The sequence below is a fragment of the Mus caroli genome, chromosome 9 (assembly GCF_900094665.2).
Source record: "Mus caroli chromosome 9, CAROLI_EIJ_v1.1, whole genome shotgun sequence".
Classification (NCBI taxonomy): domain Eukaryota; kingdom Metazoa; phylum Chordata; class Mammalia; order Rodentia; family Muridae; genus Mus; species Mus caroli.
Genome location: NC_034578.1, coordinates 79,839,619 through 79,856,528, shown reverse-complemented (window position 1 = coordinate 79,856,528; position 16,910 = coordinate 79,839,619). Strand labels below are relative to the sequence as shown.

At 41.3% G+C, this 16,910-nt stretch overlaps 1 protein-coding gene across 4 annotated transcripts in view; it reads left to right on the top strand.

Moving 5' to 3' along the window:
• Hmgn3 (high mobility group nucleosomal binding domain 3) overlaps positions 1–16,910 on the top strand; it is a 121,682-nt gene that overhangs the window by 84,753 nt on the left and 20,019 nt on the right. For 2 of the 4 annotated variants that reach the window (XM_021172178.2, XM_021172176.2), the window contains exon 1: positions 1,580–1,756. The exons of 1 other annotated variant lie outside the window; for it this stretch is intronic. In XM_021172178.2, the coding sequence (XP_021027837.1) occupies positions 1,742–1,756 (15 nt within the window). In that variant the 5' untranslated portion in view covers positions 1,580–1,741. Of the gene's footprint in view, positions 1–1,579; positions 1,757–16,910 lie in introns of those variants that run through there. One more of the 4 variants, XM_021172175.2, reaches the window with a different exon arrangement.

Below are 16,910 nucleotides of genomic sequence, written 5' to 3'. Positions count from 1 at the left end.
AAAGAAAGAAAGAAAGAAAGAAAGAAAGAAAGAAAGAAAGAAAGAAAGAAAGAAAGAAAGAAAGAAAGAAAGGAAGGAAGGAAGAAAGGAAGAAAGAAAAAGAAAGAAAGTCATTCATTTTCTCTTGAGTGTGCAAGGATACCAACTCACTTATTCTGGAAATTAATACAGTAGGTATGAAAATGAATTGCCTGATGATTTTGTTTGATACTTACATGCAGCCTCTGTGAGTAAAGTAGGTTGCATCCTATGTAGTGTAAGGCTTTAGAGCAGTTTCCTAAGATGGCTTGTAAATGATTCTCAGGCTAACCTTGCTTAGTTTGCTTTGTTTTTCCTATAATTTCATATAAACAAAATCACCCAGTATAGTGTCTTGTATTGACTTCCATTTAGCATTTTTCTTTTGTTATTTATCTCCTCAGGAAAAGCTTATTTCTTTGATCACAGAGTAATATTCTAATGTAGACTTATCATGACTTGCTCACCCATTCCCTAGCATTCCCCCTGCAGCCCTTGAGATGATCACAGTCTCGATTATAGCTTTGTGCTATAATAAACATAATATAATTATATATTATATTACATAATTATAATATAATCAGTGCTATGATCACACTGATTGATTTTCAGGATGATTTGATTCACAGAACAAATCCTGTGTTCCCAGGTTCAACTCCCCTGGTTATTAGCTTTTTTAAATGTTGTTGAATTTGATTTGCTAAAATTTTGTCTGTGTCTTTGTGCCTATGTTTATGAAGGATGTTGACCTAAAATCCGCCCCCCCCCCCAGCCTCCCAGGTGTGAGGTCTTTCGTCAGGATAAAACAGGTCTTAAAAAATAAATTCAGATATGTATTTTGCAATTCTTTGCAGAATGTCGAGAAACATTTTAAATGGTAACCTGGCAGGTGTCGTTTAAATGTACATATTTAATATATAAGTGATTTATTTGTTCCTACATTTCTCGATTTCCCCTTAATTTCCACAACATATTTATATCCACTTTCACACATAGCTGAATAATTGGCTGAATTCATATATGACTTGTAACACAGACTTAAAGAAAAACAAAAAACAAAACAAATTAGACCAAGGAACTATGGGGGTGGGGGTGGTATTTGCTAGAGATGGAACTGAGAACCTTAGAAACTGTCAAGACTCCTCCTGAACAGACCTTCCTACCCTCTATAGACCCGCACCATGAACAAGCTTTTATAAGTAACAATTGTACAAGGCACCCCGTGGCCCTATTTACATTATAAAGTTAACACAGCATTACTTAATACTTAACTTTTTTTCCTATGACGATGCACAATGCTTTAATCCAAAGAAGGCGCGTCTAACAATGAAACTCCAAGTTAGTGCAGCCTGAAGGATACTAGTTGAACTGGGCATGCTCAGTCGCCAGGCAGAATTTTTTTTTTTTTTTTTTTTTTTTTTTTTCCCAGTGAAGTGGAAACTACAACTGCACGTACCGGGTGAACGGGGGTGGGCGTGCCCTCGTGGAATTTAGAACGTTCTCTTAGCCAATGGGGCCTCGCGGCTGGCTGGCAGGGCTCGCCATTGGGGGACCGGGATGCGAGAGAGTGGAGCGCCGGGGGAGGAAGTGGAGGTGCAGGTCGGAGAGGCCGGGCTAGCCGAGCCCATTGCGGGAGTAGCAGCAGCGGCCAAGCAGCATCCAGCAGTGTGCCAGGCGGCCCAGAACGTTGCTTTACTTTTTTTGCTGCACCAACGTAGTCATTATGCCGAAGAGAAAGGTAAGTCCTGTAGGGGGGGAAACCCCTGCTCGCAGGCCCTCGAGTGTGTTTGGAGTAAGCCCCCTGCGCTGCGATGAACGCGGCGATGCGCCTAATAACTCGGGCGCTGGGCACGGCCGCTGCCCACTCCTTTTGCAGATGCCTGTTGCTGACCTCGCTCGCCCCGCACGGAGCTCTGAGTGTTACTTTCCCTCCAGGGACGTCCTCCCCTCTCCATCAACTGCTTGGAATGGTTTCCATCTCTTGCCAGCAGCCAGGGCGGGTATCCATCCCCCTCGCAGGAGTTTCCTCTTGGCAAACTCAGGTTGTTCTCAGGGTGGAGGGAAAGCAATGAGAGGAGTCTCCCGTGCCAGGGAAATCGAAAACCGTGGAAGCACTCAGAGGAGCCAGGCGGGGTCCCGAGTGTCCCCTGGGCCGTGCCCAGGGCGAGCGCGATGCGGGCGGAAGGCCGGGAGAGGGAAAGCCATGTTTCCCTACGCCAGCCCTGCTGCGCAGCGGACCCGTATGTACCCACTCCGGTGTCAATCACCAGCTGCGAGGGCGGGCGGGGCAGTGCGCAGCGCCGGGAAGGCTGCGAGGAAGGGGACTGGTGCCAAGCTCACTGACCCTGCCAAGGTCAGGGACCACCAAGCTTCTGCCACTGTCCCACCCACGATCCCACGCTTGACCAGGCAGGGAACCGAGGTCTTTTTAGTCTCTCCTTTGCCCCTGGTGGGTTGTGTCCCCTCCGCGCAGGGACGTCATGAGCCACACGTGGGGCCACACAGCTTCCTCAGGGTGGGGCTTCGACTTGTCATTGGACTGGTGAAGGAAGGGCAGATATTTTCTACCCCTCCCAGAGAAAAGCGATGTGTGAGGATTGCGTCCTAAGAAAAAACCTTCCTGCCACCTGCCCAAAGGACCCAAGTCAACCACCTTGGCCATTAAAGTTGAAACTTGGTTAATACTCTGTTTTCTCCCGAAGACTGTGCACTGTGTGTGTGTGGTTGCTTTGTTTAAAACTATCAAAGCTTTAAAATTTTTAGAAGCTTTTGCTTCCTTATGCATCGTCACTAAGAATTTTATTATAAACACCTCCACTCCTTTAAAATGTATTTTATTACATTGATTGATTGATTGGTTGATTGATTGTATTCACGGGAGGCACTGACACCCAGATTGCAGTAGTAGGCTCTCTCCTATCGTGTGGGTGTGGGTTGTGGGAATCTACAGCAAGTGTATTTACTCTTTGAGCCAGCCCAAGCACCTCCATTCTTTAAAAGAAAATCGATCCTACTATTAGAACATGAACCTACTCTGTGCCTCATGGTGGGTGGATTCTGATGTGCTTTATCTGGCTTAATCTACATAACCACGGAACTGTTTTAGTCTCATTGAGCAATGTCTTAAGATTCATTGCCAACATTTCATTAACCAGTCATTGGTTTAGAGTGGAGCTGTGAATCCCGAAGACCTTACTTGACACCGTTGTTAACTCTTTCTCTTCATATAGAGGGATTCAGGAAATCCTGAGCCTTGTAGTTGAAGAAGCTCATGGCATGTGAAGAGTGGGAACACTTGAAACTCTTGTTCAAGTGTCCTTTGATGGCAGCATTGTTTTTACAGTGCTGTTGTTCTAGAGTGATGTCACTGTTTGCAGCTTTGTATCTAAGGTTGGTGACGTGTTGGGAATTCTAGCAGAATCAGAGGAACTAATTATCCAGAAAAGAGCTTGAGAGGGAATGGAGGCCAACTCTTTCCCTGGAATTATTAACATGTTTGAATAGCCAGCAGGTTTGATGGAACGTTTCCTTGACCAACGGCCACTGCTGGTGAAGCCATTCCTCTTATTTTCTGTCACTAGCCATCTCTAAAAGGGAAGAAGGGAAGGAAAGAGTGGGTTACAAAGTGGCTTTATGTTTTACTTCTCTGGAAGGCTGGGGCTCTCTATTGAGTTAGCCAATACCCAATCCTTCAACTAGGGGCAAAGCGGTGTTCATATGTATGTATGTATGTATGTATGCATGCATGTATGTGTGGGGGTCTTCAGGACATCTGAGAAAGCCTCCTGAGTTAACAGGAAGTCCTTTTACTGATAACTGGAAGCCAGACACCTGTCTTGGTACCTGGGTAGGCGCAGCCACAGATTGCATGGCTGTGACCGCCAGCCCACCTAGGAGTCAAGCCTTATAGTGCCTGGTGGAGTCTTGGAGTTCCTCGGAATTGACATTAGAAACCACTGTCCCCAAGTGAAAGCCTACACAGCCATGCAGGAAAGGAATTGGAGACAATCCATGCATAGTCCTTAGAGGTCTGTAAGGTCAGGTAATAACCTGAGGATTTGCATACTATATTGCACACTGAATTTTCTTAGCTAAAGAACTACTTGTTCTGCTTTGTAAATTAAATTGTGGTATACACCACACACACACACACACACACACACACACACACATACAGAGAGAGAGAGAGGAATGCAAGCATAGGAGCATGGGTGGAAGCCAGAGGTCCAAGCTGGATATCTTTCTCTATTGCTCTCCACCTTATTTTTTGTCAGGGTCTCTCCTAGAGCTCATTGATTTGGCTAGATCTCTGCCTCTCCAGCACTAGGCTTACAGACATGCAGACACCTAGCTATTATCTGAGCTCCAGGGATCAGATTCAGTTCCTTAAGTTTCAGGGCCAAACCCTTTACCCACGGAGCCATCTCCCCCACCCAAAATCAGAGTTAAAAGTACTCAGACCATGTTTTCCTTGCCATCTCTGCTCCTTGTTTCATGGAAACATTATTTAAAGAACTCCCCAGTACTGCAGAGCAAGGGGTGGTACTCATAAAGTCAGTGGAAACATCTGAAGATCTAGCACTGTTTAAATATTGGAGGGACACACAGTTCGTTCTCCAGGAGCTTATATTTAATTCAGTGAAGTGATAAGATTAGCAAACCAAAAAAAAAGTGCTGACTGACATTTGGACTTATATAGGTTACAGAATATGCTGTTCAGATTCAAAGACTGTAGGATAGATAGATAAGAACACAGATTGAATTTGTGCTGGTTGGTCTTGAAAAAGTATGGGTAGGACTCAAGGGGAAAAAAATAAGGATCATTTTCTGTTACCAGGCATTTAGATGCCTCTTGTTATTACATCCTAACATGATTACTCCCCAACTGCTCAACTTCAAGGCCATATTGCCACCCATATTATTAGAAACTATTTTAAGGCACATCTTTGTATAGTGTGTGTGTGTGTGTGTGTGTGTGTGTGTGTGTGTGTGTGTGATTAAACCAATTTAAATGAGTGCTGTTTGTTTTTTTTTAAGCAGTGTAGCCCTCAACTTTTTAATGTCTTTCTGAGATTTAAATACTGCTGAGTTTTCTGTTATATAATGGTGATGAGTGAGCGAAGTCTCATGGATTCAGGTAGGGGTAGGACAATGACTGCCTGAGTTCTAGACTGTTCTGCTCAAACATCGACAGATGCCATCAGCAGTCATGTTGTGATGGGATGTTCTATACAGAAGCATTACCAGCAAGGCCTGCATTCAGTCCTGGCCTGGTCAGCAAACACATTCTCACATCCTTTGTATGTTTCTAATTCCTTATCCCTAGAATTCTGTGTCTGGCATATCATTCCAGAAATTGTCTAGTATGGCAATGTCTACGGAGTAGATATAGGGTGTACAGTGGTCTCTTTCCATTTAGAGACTCAAGAAAGAAAAGCCTTCCTATTCTTCACTTTTTTTTTAATTAGCTGTAAGAGTCTCCTGGTGGAATGTTCTCATTCATAGTATGCATGCTTACTGTGGTATACACAGATAGTATACTTGTGTGTAATTTCCTATATGCACTACTATGAATAACACATATATGCACATCTGCAAATAACAATGCTATGAGTTCTTTCTTTTCAATTTGTATCTTCTTGATCTCCTTCAGTTGTCATTTTGCTCCAACTAAAACTTCAAGTACTGTATTGAGTAGATATTGAGAGAGCATTGTCTTTCATGGAATTTCTTTTAATTTCTCTCCATTTAATTTGGCGTTGGCTGTAGATGTAGATGGCCTTCTTTGTGTTTAGTTTGTGTATCCTTTGTATCTCTCCCCTCTCCAAGACCTTTGTCATGAGGGGGTGTTGGATTATGTCAAAGGCTTTTTCAGCATCTAGTGAGATGCTCATGTTGGTTGTTTCCTTCAGTTTGTTTGTGGTGGATTATATTTACCATTTCCCATGTTAAACCATCCATACTTCTTTGAGATGGCACCTTCTTGATCATGGGGGATGATCTTTCTGATGTGTTCTTGGATTCTGTCCTTTTTATCTCAAGTATTTTAGTATTTTTGCAGCTATGTTCATAAAGAAAAATTGGCCTATAACTCTCTTTGTTTATTGAGTCTTTGTAAGGTTTGGGTGTCAGGGTAACTGTAGCATCATAAAATGAGTTGGGTAATGTTCCTTCTGTTTCTATTTTATGGGATAATTTGAGGAATTTTGGCTTTTAAATTCTGGTTTTGTGCTAAAGCCCTCAGCTCTTTTGGGTGGAGAGGCTTCTAATAACTGCTTCTGTGTCACTAGGGGTTGCAGGTTTATTTAAATTGCTTATCTGATATTGATTTGACTTTGGGAAGTGGTAGCTATCAAGAAAATTATCCCTTTCTTTTAGATTTTCCAGTCTTGTGAAGTACAGGTTTTTAAAGTATGTCCTTATGAGGACTACCTGGATTTCCTTAGTGTCTGCTGTTATCTCCCCATTTTCATTTCTGATTTTATTAATTTGGATTATCTCTCAGTGTCCTTTAGTTATTTTGGATAAGGGTTTGTGTTTGGGGCATAAATGTTAAGATTTGAAATATCATCTTGGTGGATTTTTCCTTTGATGAGTATAAAGTGCCCTCCCTCATTTCTTTTGATTAGTTTTGGTTTAGAGTCCGTTTTGTTAGGTATTAAAATGTCTACACCTGCTTGCTTCTAAGGACCATTTGCTTAATATTTTTTTCTAATGTAGTGAAAATTTTGGTTTCTTAAAAGAAACCCAGTTATGTATGTGAATATATTTTGTTTTAATCTCAGGTGTGGAATAAGAGGCTACTTCATAGCAGTGGTTATGATCTCATTCTTGCTCTAGCAGGGGTGTGATTTTGCCAGAAGCATATAGTTTCTGGGAGTGTGAATTTGGAATTCTGGGGACTTTTGAGACAGTATAAATTCCAGAACCCCGAGTGGGGCTGGGCACACCCTCCATGAAGGTTGCTGCTCCCTCTGCTGCTGTGGTTTATCAAGTTGTGGTCACAGAGACAGAAGAAATTGGAGATGGCCTGATGATGAAGATTGGACTTACCCCCCAAGGAACTCAATGTCCCTAATTAACAGGAAGTAGTATAAAGAGGTCTATACCTTCTTTCCCCTCTAACCTTTTTCTTCTACCCAGTGTTGGGAGGTTTGAAGGGTTTATTTTAGGATGTGATGAAGTTTAAAAGGGTGGTAGATATAATAACCCAATAAAATAGCTCAAGAAAACACTCTTACACAACCCGTTACTCTGAAGTAATGTCCATCCTTGATGTTGAGGTTTGTTTCTTGTTGCAGCAGGAGGATAGATCCTGCTTTCAAAACCATTCTGTTAGTCTGTGTCTCTTTATTGGAGAATTAGAACCATTGATTTTGAGAGCTATCAATGACTAGTGATTGTTGATTCCTATTATTTTGTTGTTGTTTGTGGTGAGGGTGGTGGTGGTGGTGATGGTGGTAGGGAGTGTGTGTCTACTTCCCTTCTTTTGATCTTACTGGTGTGAGATTATCTCCTGTGTTTTTATGGGTATATTTATTTTCCTTACATTGGAGTTTTTATTCTAGCACCTTTGATTGATAGGGTCATATTTCTGTAGGTATATACTGTTTAAATTTGACTTTATCATGGAATATCTTATTTTCTCCATCTATGCGGGTTGAAAGTTTTGCTGGGTATAGAAGTCTGGACTGATATTTGTGGTCTCTTAGAGACTTAAGAACATCTGTCCAAGCCCTTCTGGCTTTTAGAGTCTCAATCTCAATGAATATCAAGAAGTCAGGTGTAATGTAAATAGGTCTGGCATTATATGTTACTTGCTGTTTTTCCCTTGCAAGGTTTTAATGTTCTTCCTGTGTTCTATATGTTTATGGCTTTGATTATGATGTGATGAGGGAACTTTCTTTTCTATTCCAATCTATTTGGTGTTCTGAATGCTTCTTTATAAGCATCTCCTTCGTTAGGTTAGGAAATTTTCCTTCTATGATTTTATTGAAAATATTTTCTGGGCCTTTGATTCTTCTTGTTCCTCTATCCCTAGTCTTTTTGTGTCAGGATTTGTTTTTTTGGTTTTTTGGGGGTTTTTTGTTGTTGTTGTTGTTGTATTTTGGGGTTTTAGGGGGCAGGGTAGATTTAACTTTTTCTTTGACTAATGTTTCCATTTCTACTGTAGTATCTCCAATGCCTGAGATTCTCACTTCCATCTCTTTTATTCTGATGGTGAAACTTGCTTCTGTAGTTCCTCTTCAAATTCCTAAATGTTTCCTTTCCAGGATTCCCTCAGTTTTTGTTTTCTTTATTGCTTCTATTTCCATTTTCAGGCCTTGAAAATTTTTTATTCACATTCTTCAACTCTTTGATTTTTCCTGGCTTTCTCTGAGGGATGTATTCACTTCCTCCAGTTATTTGTGTTTTCCTGAATTTCTTTAAAGGATTTATTCATTTCTTCTATAAGCACCTCTATCATCTTCCTGTGCTTCAGCTGTGTTGGAATATCCAAGGCCTACTGTGGTAGGAGAGCTGAGCTCTGGTGGAGACATGTTGGCTGGCTGTTACTGATTGTGTTCTCATACTGGTGTGCACCTAGGCATCCCTGGTTTCTGTTTCCTGTCTGGATTTTAGGAAGAGTGTGATGGCTGATTTACTGGCCTCCTAGGCTGGTGTGTACACAGGGAATGCCTGTTGATGTGGAGACTGGGCTGCAAGGGTGAGTGGGGGAAGGGAAGTCAGGAGGGATGGGAGGCTACAGCTGGTGTTCTGTTGCAGTGCTAGGAACACCCTGAGGTAGAGAAATGGACAACTAGCTTAATTGAGTTTGTTTTTTGTTTGTTTTGGAGTTTTGGAGGATTCTTGTGCATTCATTCCCATTATCCAGTTTCAAAGCTCAAAAAGACAGCCTTTTAAAAAAATGTAACCACCTATCATCATTGGGCTGCTGCTCTTTCTTATTATAGTTGCCTTTTCTGGATATTTCATAGAAAAGAAGCTGCACAGTGCATACTGTTCTGTTTCTGATTTGTTTCATATTTTTGAGGTCCATGTATGTGGTAGCATGTGTCAGGACTTGACTGTGTTGTCTGTCAATACCCATTGTATGGGTACCTTGCCTTCCTGCTCATCCTTACAAAGGTTGAAAAGTATTAGGATTGTCTCAACCTTTGTCTCCTACATATAATTCTGCATATACTTGTACATGTCATTGCATGGATACATATTTTTAATTTATCTTGGCAATGTTTCAAAGAATAGAAATAAATGGTGAGTGTTTTCAAAATTTATACTTAATAATTTAAGAAACTTCCAGGCTGTCTTTAAATGGAGGAAGGGTTCCTTTCTGCTCATACTTTGTACTATGGGATGTTTACTTACGGACAGTTTGATGAACTATAATTTATGTTTTTGTCGCCAGAGATGATGAGCATCTTTCCATATGTTAAGTGTGTGTGTGTGTGTGTGTGTGTGTGTAGTGCTGCAGATCAAAACCAGGCCCTTGTACATGATATTCCTCTACTTCTGAGCAGTAATGCCTAGTCAGATATTTTTGTCCATTATTAAATTGGATTGTAACTTAATATGCTTTTTATGGCTATGATAAAAAAATAACCCAAAGCAACTTTTGGGGAAGGTTATTTGGCTTACAGGTCACAGTCCTTCATCAGGGGAAGCCAAGACAGGAACTCAAGGCAGGGACTGAAGCTGAGACCGCTGCTTACCGGTTTGCTTGCTTGGCTTGCCTTTTCATACATCCCAAGACTACCTGCCTAGGTGTTGCACCACGGACAGCGGGCTGTGTTCTCCCACATCAGTTATTAGTCAATACACTGTACTCCACAGAGTTGTCTATAGAACAGTCTTAGGGAGGCAACTTCTCACTTAAGGGTTCCTCTACCCATATAGCCCTAGCTTGTGTCAGGTGACAGGAAGAAAAAAAATAGGCAGCAGAGGTGTTTGTCATTGTATTGACTTGTAAGACTTCTTTATGACTTCAAAATGTCAGCTCTTTACCAGGTATGTGATTCTTGGACATTTGCTACCAACTCAGGTAGTCAGGCTTGATGGCAGATGCCCTTACTCCTGAGCCATCTTACTAACCCTGCCCTCATACTTTTTAAAGGTTGTTGTGTAGCACCAACTATCTCAATCAACATCTTAGTTGTGATTATGTCTTTAAATTAACTTTCTTTTGTAATCCTTCTAATTTTACTGAGCCATGAAGTCTCTTATTTCTCTATAGCACTTAACAGACGTGCTATTCATGTGGCTCTATTAATTGTTTTTAAAGGAGGAAAATAGTTATTAATCATTTCAGAGTTTGTCGGGTCAGGGGCTCGTCTAATAGGATGCTTGTATGGCCAGATGATTTGGTGCAGTTTACCTACCCCCTCCTTAGCATCTTTGTCATAGTTGCTTTCTAGGACTGTTTCCTCTTGTATAAAGCCAGGATGACAGTTCGTTCTACCTCACTGGGAATTCATGGGGATGGTGAGGATACTTAGTGTGCTACTGGCATGAGCCTTGCATCCTTGTGGTCCTGAGAGAAGTTAGCGTGGTGCTGGCATGGGTAGAAGAGTCAAGCGTGGGCATCATTAAAATGATGAAATCTTTAATTATTAAGAAAATCATAATGAAATAATGGGCTTGTCATTGACCTTGGGCTTCCAGTTATTGACAGCTGTGCCAGATAGGGAGCAAGCAGTTCTCACAGTAGAGGACAGATGAGCTGCATTTAGGGGCAGGTGTTCAGTAACCAAATCCCAAATGTCCTGTTGCCACAGCATAAACTTTAATCGTGGATGCTCTTCTCGTGGATGAGCATCGTGGATGGTTGATTTTTCTCACAGGAGGGAATTTCAAAATATAGCTCTCTATAATATTAAAATTCCTTTAGCAAATCAGGTAAATAACCTTATCCCCTCTATATTTCTCCCCTAAAATGCTATATTTGTTGACACAGAAGTTAAATATATTCCACTTTCCTGTAGGGTGCAATTTGGCAATGGTGTCGGAAATAAATGCCATTGACAGCGTCTGCTTTCCCAGTACCTGGTTTGCTGAAATACGATGTTGCTCTCCTGAGAAATTTAAAAATCAGTGTTGAAGATAAACCAAATCAAAATGTTGAATTCTTTTTTTATCCTTCCACTAGCAACTTATTTATTGCACATTTCACTGTCTCGGAAGAATTCGCTCAAATCCCACTGTAGTTGCTGCCGAAGGTATTTACGGACTCCTGTCTTCTTACATCTTATGAGCGTGCTCAGGAGCAGCCTTGTAGGTGTGCCCAAGAGAAACGCATGCTTGGCCACACATACAGAAAGTGACACTTACATTCGGAAGTAGGGAAATAGAGAAAATGGCTTCCATCTTTAAAATGGAATTGATATCAGTAATGAACATGGGCATCTATAGTATTGTTCAGATTTAAATAACTAACAGTATTGAATGCCTGACTGTGCCAGGTTTGAGCTGTGGGTTTTATGCTCTTTGGGCTCTATAGTTAAGTGAAGCAGTGTTAAGAGAAATAAGTGCATAGAGGGCATGCTATACTACAGTTTCATGAAAAACACATGTTTTTCTGTCAATGCGACATTTCAGGGACTTCACATTGCTTTATCTTAATCCCCTCAGCACCCCCAATCAGGTCCACTCATCTTCATCTTATACACTGAAGCACCAGCCCCTGACACTTTCCCAAGGGCCTTGTGAGCTGCGGGGAATTCAGTTCTAGAGGCTCCAGAGCCTGTCATCTCAACCATGGGAAGGGAATATGGGGATTCTCTGAGTTGAAGGCCACTCCTCTGGGTCACAAGGCTAGAAAGTTAGAAGACCAACAATCTAACCCATATTTTTTTTCTTTTAACCACTATACCATCAAATTTCTCACATCCATTTATTTCTATTAAGTTCAGCTTTTAAAATTTAAACTAAGGTACCTAACGAATTAAGTAAGTTATATAAATAAGTTATTGCTCGTTGATTTGAAATATTAGCTTTACTGAAATACAGGCTGTTGTCATCACTTCTAGGTGCATGCGTGCACACATGCACACACACACACACACACACAAACCTTCCCCACCAGAGAATTGATTTCTTTGTCTCTATATTTTCTCATATTCCACAATAAAACATTCAATTTTGCATGCTCAAGATATAGTGTTTGTTCCTTAATTTGTTATAGGTAGTAATAGAGGTGTTCCTCTATGGCTAGAAACATGAAAATACTCTTGATTATTGTGTCAGAGATTACAGCGTAAATACTAAACCACCATTACTTAGATGTCAGATTTAGAAAATAGAAAGGTATTTTTGTTTTAAGAATACATCAAATAAAAATGAAATAGGTTAATCTCTGAAAAATCTGTCTGACACAGAACTGGATTGCCATTGCATTAATAACAAACATAAATTTAAATTAGACAAAAGTAATAATTGCTTTCAAATCATGTTATTATTTGACCCTCCCTACAGAGAAATAATACTTTATACTGAAATGTGTTTGTTTTTTATCCTTTTTTTTTTGTCTTTCCTTTTGAGGTGTAAGTTGTACTTTTAAAATAAAACACTTTTTTAATTTACTAATACAGTTATTATTGGAACACATCACAATAGTGTTTGGATGTCAGAGAACAACTTCCTGGAGTTGGTTCTCTCTCTTTACCTTTCCATGGGCTCTAGGGCTAGCCAGTTAAACACTTTTACCCACTGAGCCATCTTGCAGGCCTCAGACTCTACCACCTCCTCCTCCTCCTCCTTTCAGTCGTTCTTTTCAGGCACAATTACTTAAATTCCGTAGTAGTCATGAATACTAGACCTCGATGTCATTTACATGGGAAATAAATATACTAAAGCCTTGAGGTGGTCAAATGTTTTAAAGACTGCCTCTGAATGTGCATGGTAACACCCACCTATAGTACCAGCACTCTGGAGGCAGACACATGAGGGTATCAAACTGAAGCCCTGCTGGGCGGGGGCAGGTTGGGGAATCATTAAAACCATTTCTCACAAAACAACAACAAAGCCCCCAACAAAACCAGTCCTCTTTCTCCATCCGGTTCTATGTGTACTCAATATGTAGACTTCTTAAAGCTGTGTTGTAGTCTGGTTTTGCTTTATCGACTCCCAATGACACAATCAATCTTATAATGTTCCTTTAGCAGCCATGCATAGATTTTATCATAGCTAGCTGATTGGTTTTTAAAAATCCGTGGAATATTCTAACTACTTACTGTTTTCTAAGACTTGGTTCATATCTGGGCTCAGTCAGTAGATGGCTCACCTAGCTGCATGAAGCCTTGTGTTCAGTCCCCACCATTGCTTAAACTAGACATGGTGGCATGCATGTAATCCCAGCACTCTGGAAATGGTAGCAGAAGGGTTAAAAGTTCAATGTCATCCTCAGCCGCGTCAGAGTTCAAAGCCAGCGTGGGATATAGGAGGGCCTGCCTCAAAACTGCAAACAGGATGCGATTATTTACTGCTTTTTTCCTTTTGCCATCACTATGAGGTTTTTTAAAAGAAAAGCTTGTTATCTGTGTAGATGATCATTCAGTCTGAGCATTTAGAAGGTGGAACCAGGAGAGTCAGTAGTTCAAGGCCAGCCTGGAAGTCTCAAACAAAAACAAAATCATGTACACCACAATGTAGATGCTTCACGGGCAACTGTTGGTGCATGGAGGACAGACAGAATCATCCATGATATATCATGTGTTCCTGGGTTAGACTACATTTGAACCGCTTTCCAAACTGAGAGCTCTTTGCTATTTTCATGTGCCAGCAAGATCCCCCAACAGAAATCATCTTGAACAAGATATCCTCTCTGGCCTCGGAGTTTCATATAAAATGGCTACAGCACTGTCTTCCCAGCCTCATTAGATGGCCCTGAGAGCTAAGCCATCTGGTCATTGCTTTGGACTTTATGATTACTATCACTATTCACTATTTACATTACGATTATCACTCTGTTCTGCTTCCCTCAACCTTTCCCACAAGCCTAGCGCCCCTATAACGTGTAGGACTTTTCTGCAGCGTAATCAGTAAGTGAGCAGCTAAGTCAGGTGAAAACTCATGTCTCTCTTAGATGTACTCATGAAGAAATGCATACTCAGACAGCATCGTGTGAGCTAGACTAGAATACAGATTTCTGATTTAACCAGGAGCATTCTCCACTATCCTATACATACAAAGCCAGAAAATATCCAAAATGCTAACTTTGACTATAGATGAAAACCGGGTATAACATTGTTTGGTGTTGGATCATATATGTTTAAACCAGTGAAGATGCACTATGCACACATGAAGGATTTTTGGTCATCTTTGATTGTCCTTTGTTTGGTTTCTTATAAAATGTTTTTACCTCCAAATACAGCCTAGAAAACCAGTGTTTATTTGAATTCTTCTAGGCTTCTGAACAGATAAACAGACTCCTCTCTCAATTTTTTTTCTTAACAAAACATTTGGGGAAGACAGGCACAGGAGGAGGTGACAGAGAATTTGATGTAGGTTTGATTGTTAATAATGTGAATGTGATAACAGTTGCTTTTATTTACCTGATGTAATTGTTGTCTCTGAGGCTTACAGCCTCAGTCTGCTAACCTAAGCCTAATCCTGGAAGCTTCTAGCCTCTGTACAATCAAATCTAGGCCTAGAATGTTTCCAGCCTCTGAGATTTACTGCTGAATAAGCTCAACCTTTATAGTTCTTTCTGAACTCTTGCAGGCTGATTCAACTCAACTGTTCTGGCCCAAACTCCTCTCCATGCTGACTGATTCATTCTCTCCACTTCTCAATTGCTCTGCTTGACCTCATACTAACTCTGGCAATATGTTCTAATCTTCTGGATCTTCCTCATTCTCTGGTTCATTCTGTCTTCACTTGTGTCTAGATTGTTCTCTCTCTGAAACTTGTCTATGTACAACTGTCCCAGTAAAACCAATCCTTTCTTCCCTCCCTCTGCACTGCTTCCTTTTATGTTGCCTCTCTTTCCTCTCTCATGCAAGTTGGGCAGATCCTGTTTTGTCAAATCTTTCTCTGACTCATCACTTTGTCTGCCACTCAACTAGACATCACTTTTCAAATATGGTACTTTCCTTTCTACATTGTTTAGGATTAAAGATATATACTAAGGATATGTCTGTATTCCAACCAGAGAGATTAAAGGTGTGTGCTAAGGGTTGAGCAACACTACAATTAAAAACAAGGGCTTTTTTCCAGTAAATGACACAATCTCGGGGTTCACAGTGTGATCAATAGCCTGCAACAATGGTCCCCTAGTTCCGAGTTGAACACCTAAAGACAACCTTACAGAGCAGTCCAGTGTAGAGCTGGGAAGACAGCTCTGCCTTAAACTGTTTGCCCTATGAGCACCAGAGTCCAGATCCCCAGGACATAGGTAAAGCCAAGCATAGCATTGTGTGCCTGCAATCCTGGTGTTCCTATGGGGAGATGGAGGCAGAAACAGGAGAATCCCTAGAAGCTGGGCATAGGCAGCAGCAAACAATGAGGCCTGGCTCAAACCAGAGGAAAGGCAACGACCAGCCCCTGAGGATACACCACACTCCCCCCGACACACACACACACACACACACACACACACACACACACACACTGAAAAACAAAATGCAGTACAGCTTGAAGGAGTCTCAGACTTGGGGCTACAGAATAAACAAAAAGAACTGCAATATCATTAAACATAAAGCCTTGTGGCTTTGAAGAAAATGTCAGTGTATTTTATATCATAGAAGACATTTCAGTTTCAGGAATTCCCTGTTATTGGAGACATTTTCTACCAGTTTTATGGGTGGTCCCATCATTTGTGGGGGAAAACTGATCTTGTGTCCATCAATTACTTTATGTGTAAATATTTGCTCAGGAGGACCGGGTCAGAGATAGGCACATTTCAGCCTTTCTCTTCATGGATGAGTTACTTGAATTTTAAAGCTCCAGAAAGGTTTTCATCTGCAACCAAGCTCACTATTATTCTGATCCCCAGCCCCGGCTTTGGATTTAAAATAAAAGGCATATTAATTGTTAAAGAAATTTGGAATGATGACATAATCTTTAAAGTTATTGACTAGCAAATTGGAGATGAGTCATCTATATACTGTGTAGGTGAAAAGAAGTGACCAATGGCCTCTTATTATGCTTATATCTCCTCATTGGTAGGAGATGTTTAAAACAGATCTGACCAGAGTTGGGAAAGTGACCCAGGATGGGAAGTGCTTGCTGTTCAAGCATGAGAACCTGTGTTCTGATGCTTACAGGTCCTGTAAAAAGCCAGTTTGGGAGCATGGACTGGCAATCCCAGCACTGGGAATCAGGGACTGTCGTGGAGACCTGTGTAGCCATTTGTTGAATTCCAGATTAAGTGAGAAAACTGCTCTCTAAAAATGAGATGAGAATGAACAATACAGGAAGACACCCAAATCAGTCTCCAGCATCATGGATGCCTGTATGCACATGCACGTATATACACACAGAGAGACACCACACACACACACACACACACACACACACACACACACACACACACGCACACACACACACTCCTGTGTGAAGACTCCGTGATGAGATTTCTGAGCCTTCCTCTTCTGCATGCCCCATGATCCAGCACCAGGAAGCACAGGTCTTATTTTCTGTGGCTTCTTGCCACCCCCTCAGGAGCTTTCTCTGAATCACAGATCTTCAATATGATGCCATCTACAGCAGTTCCCAAATAAATGGCAAAGTAGAAAAGGATTTCTCATCTCTTTGGTGGGCAAAATGGTTCACTTACAGAATGGCTGCTCCCGCTTGCTCTCAGTGAAGCTCAGTGGCTCAGCGTTACCTGTTAGATGGGTGTGCTATGGATTAGAAACACCAGATCTCTTCTTCCTCAACCTTCCCCTCCCCTC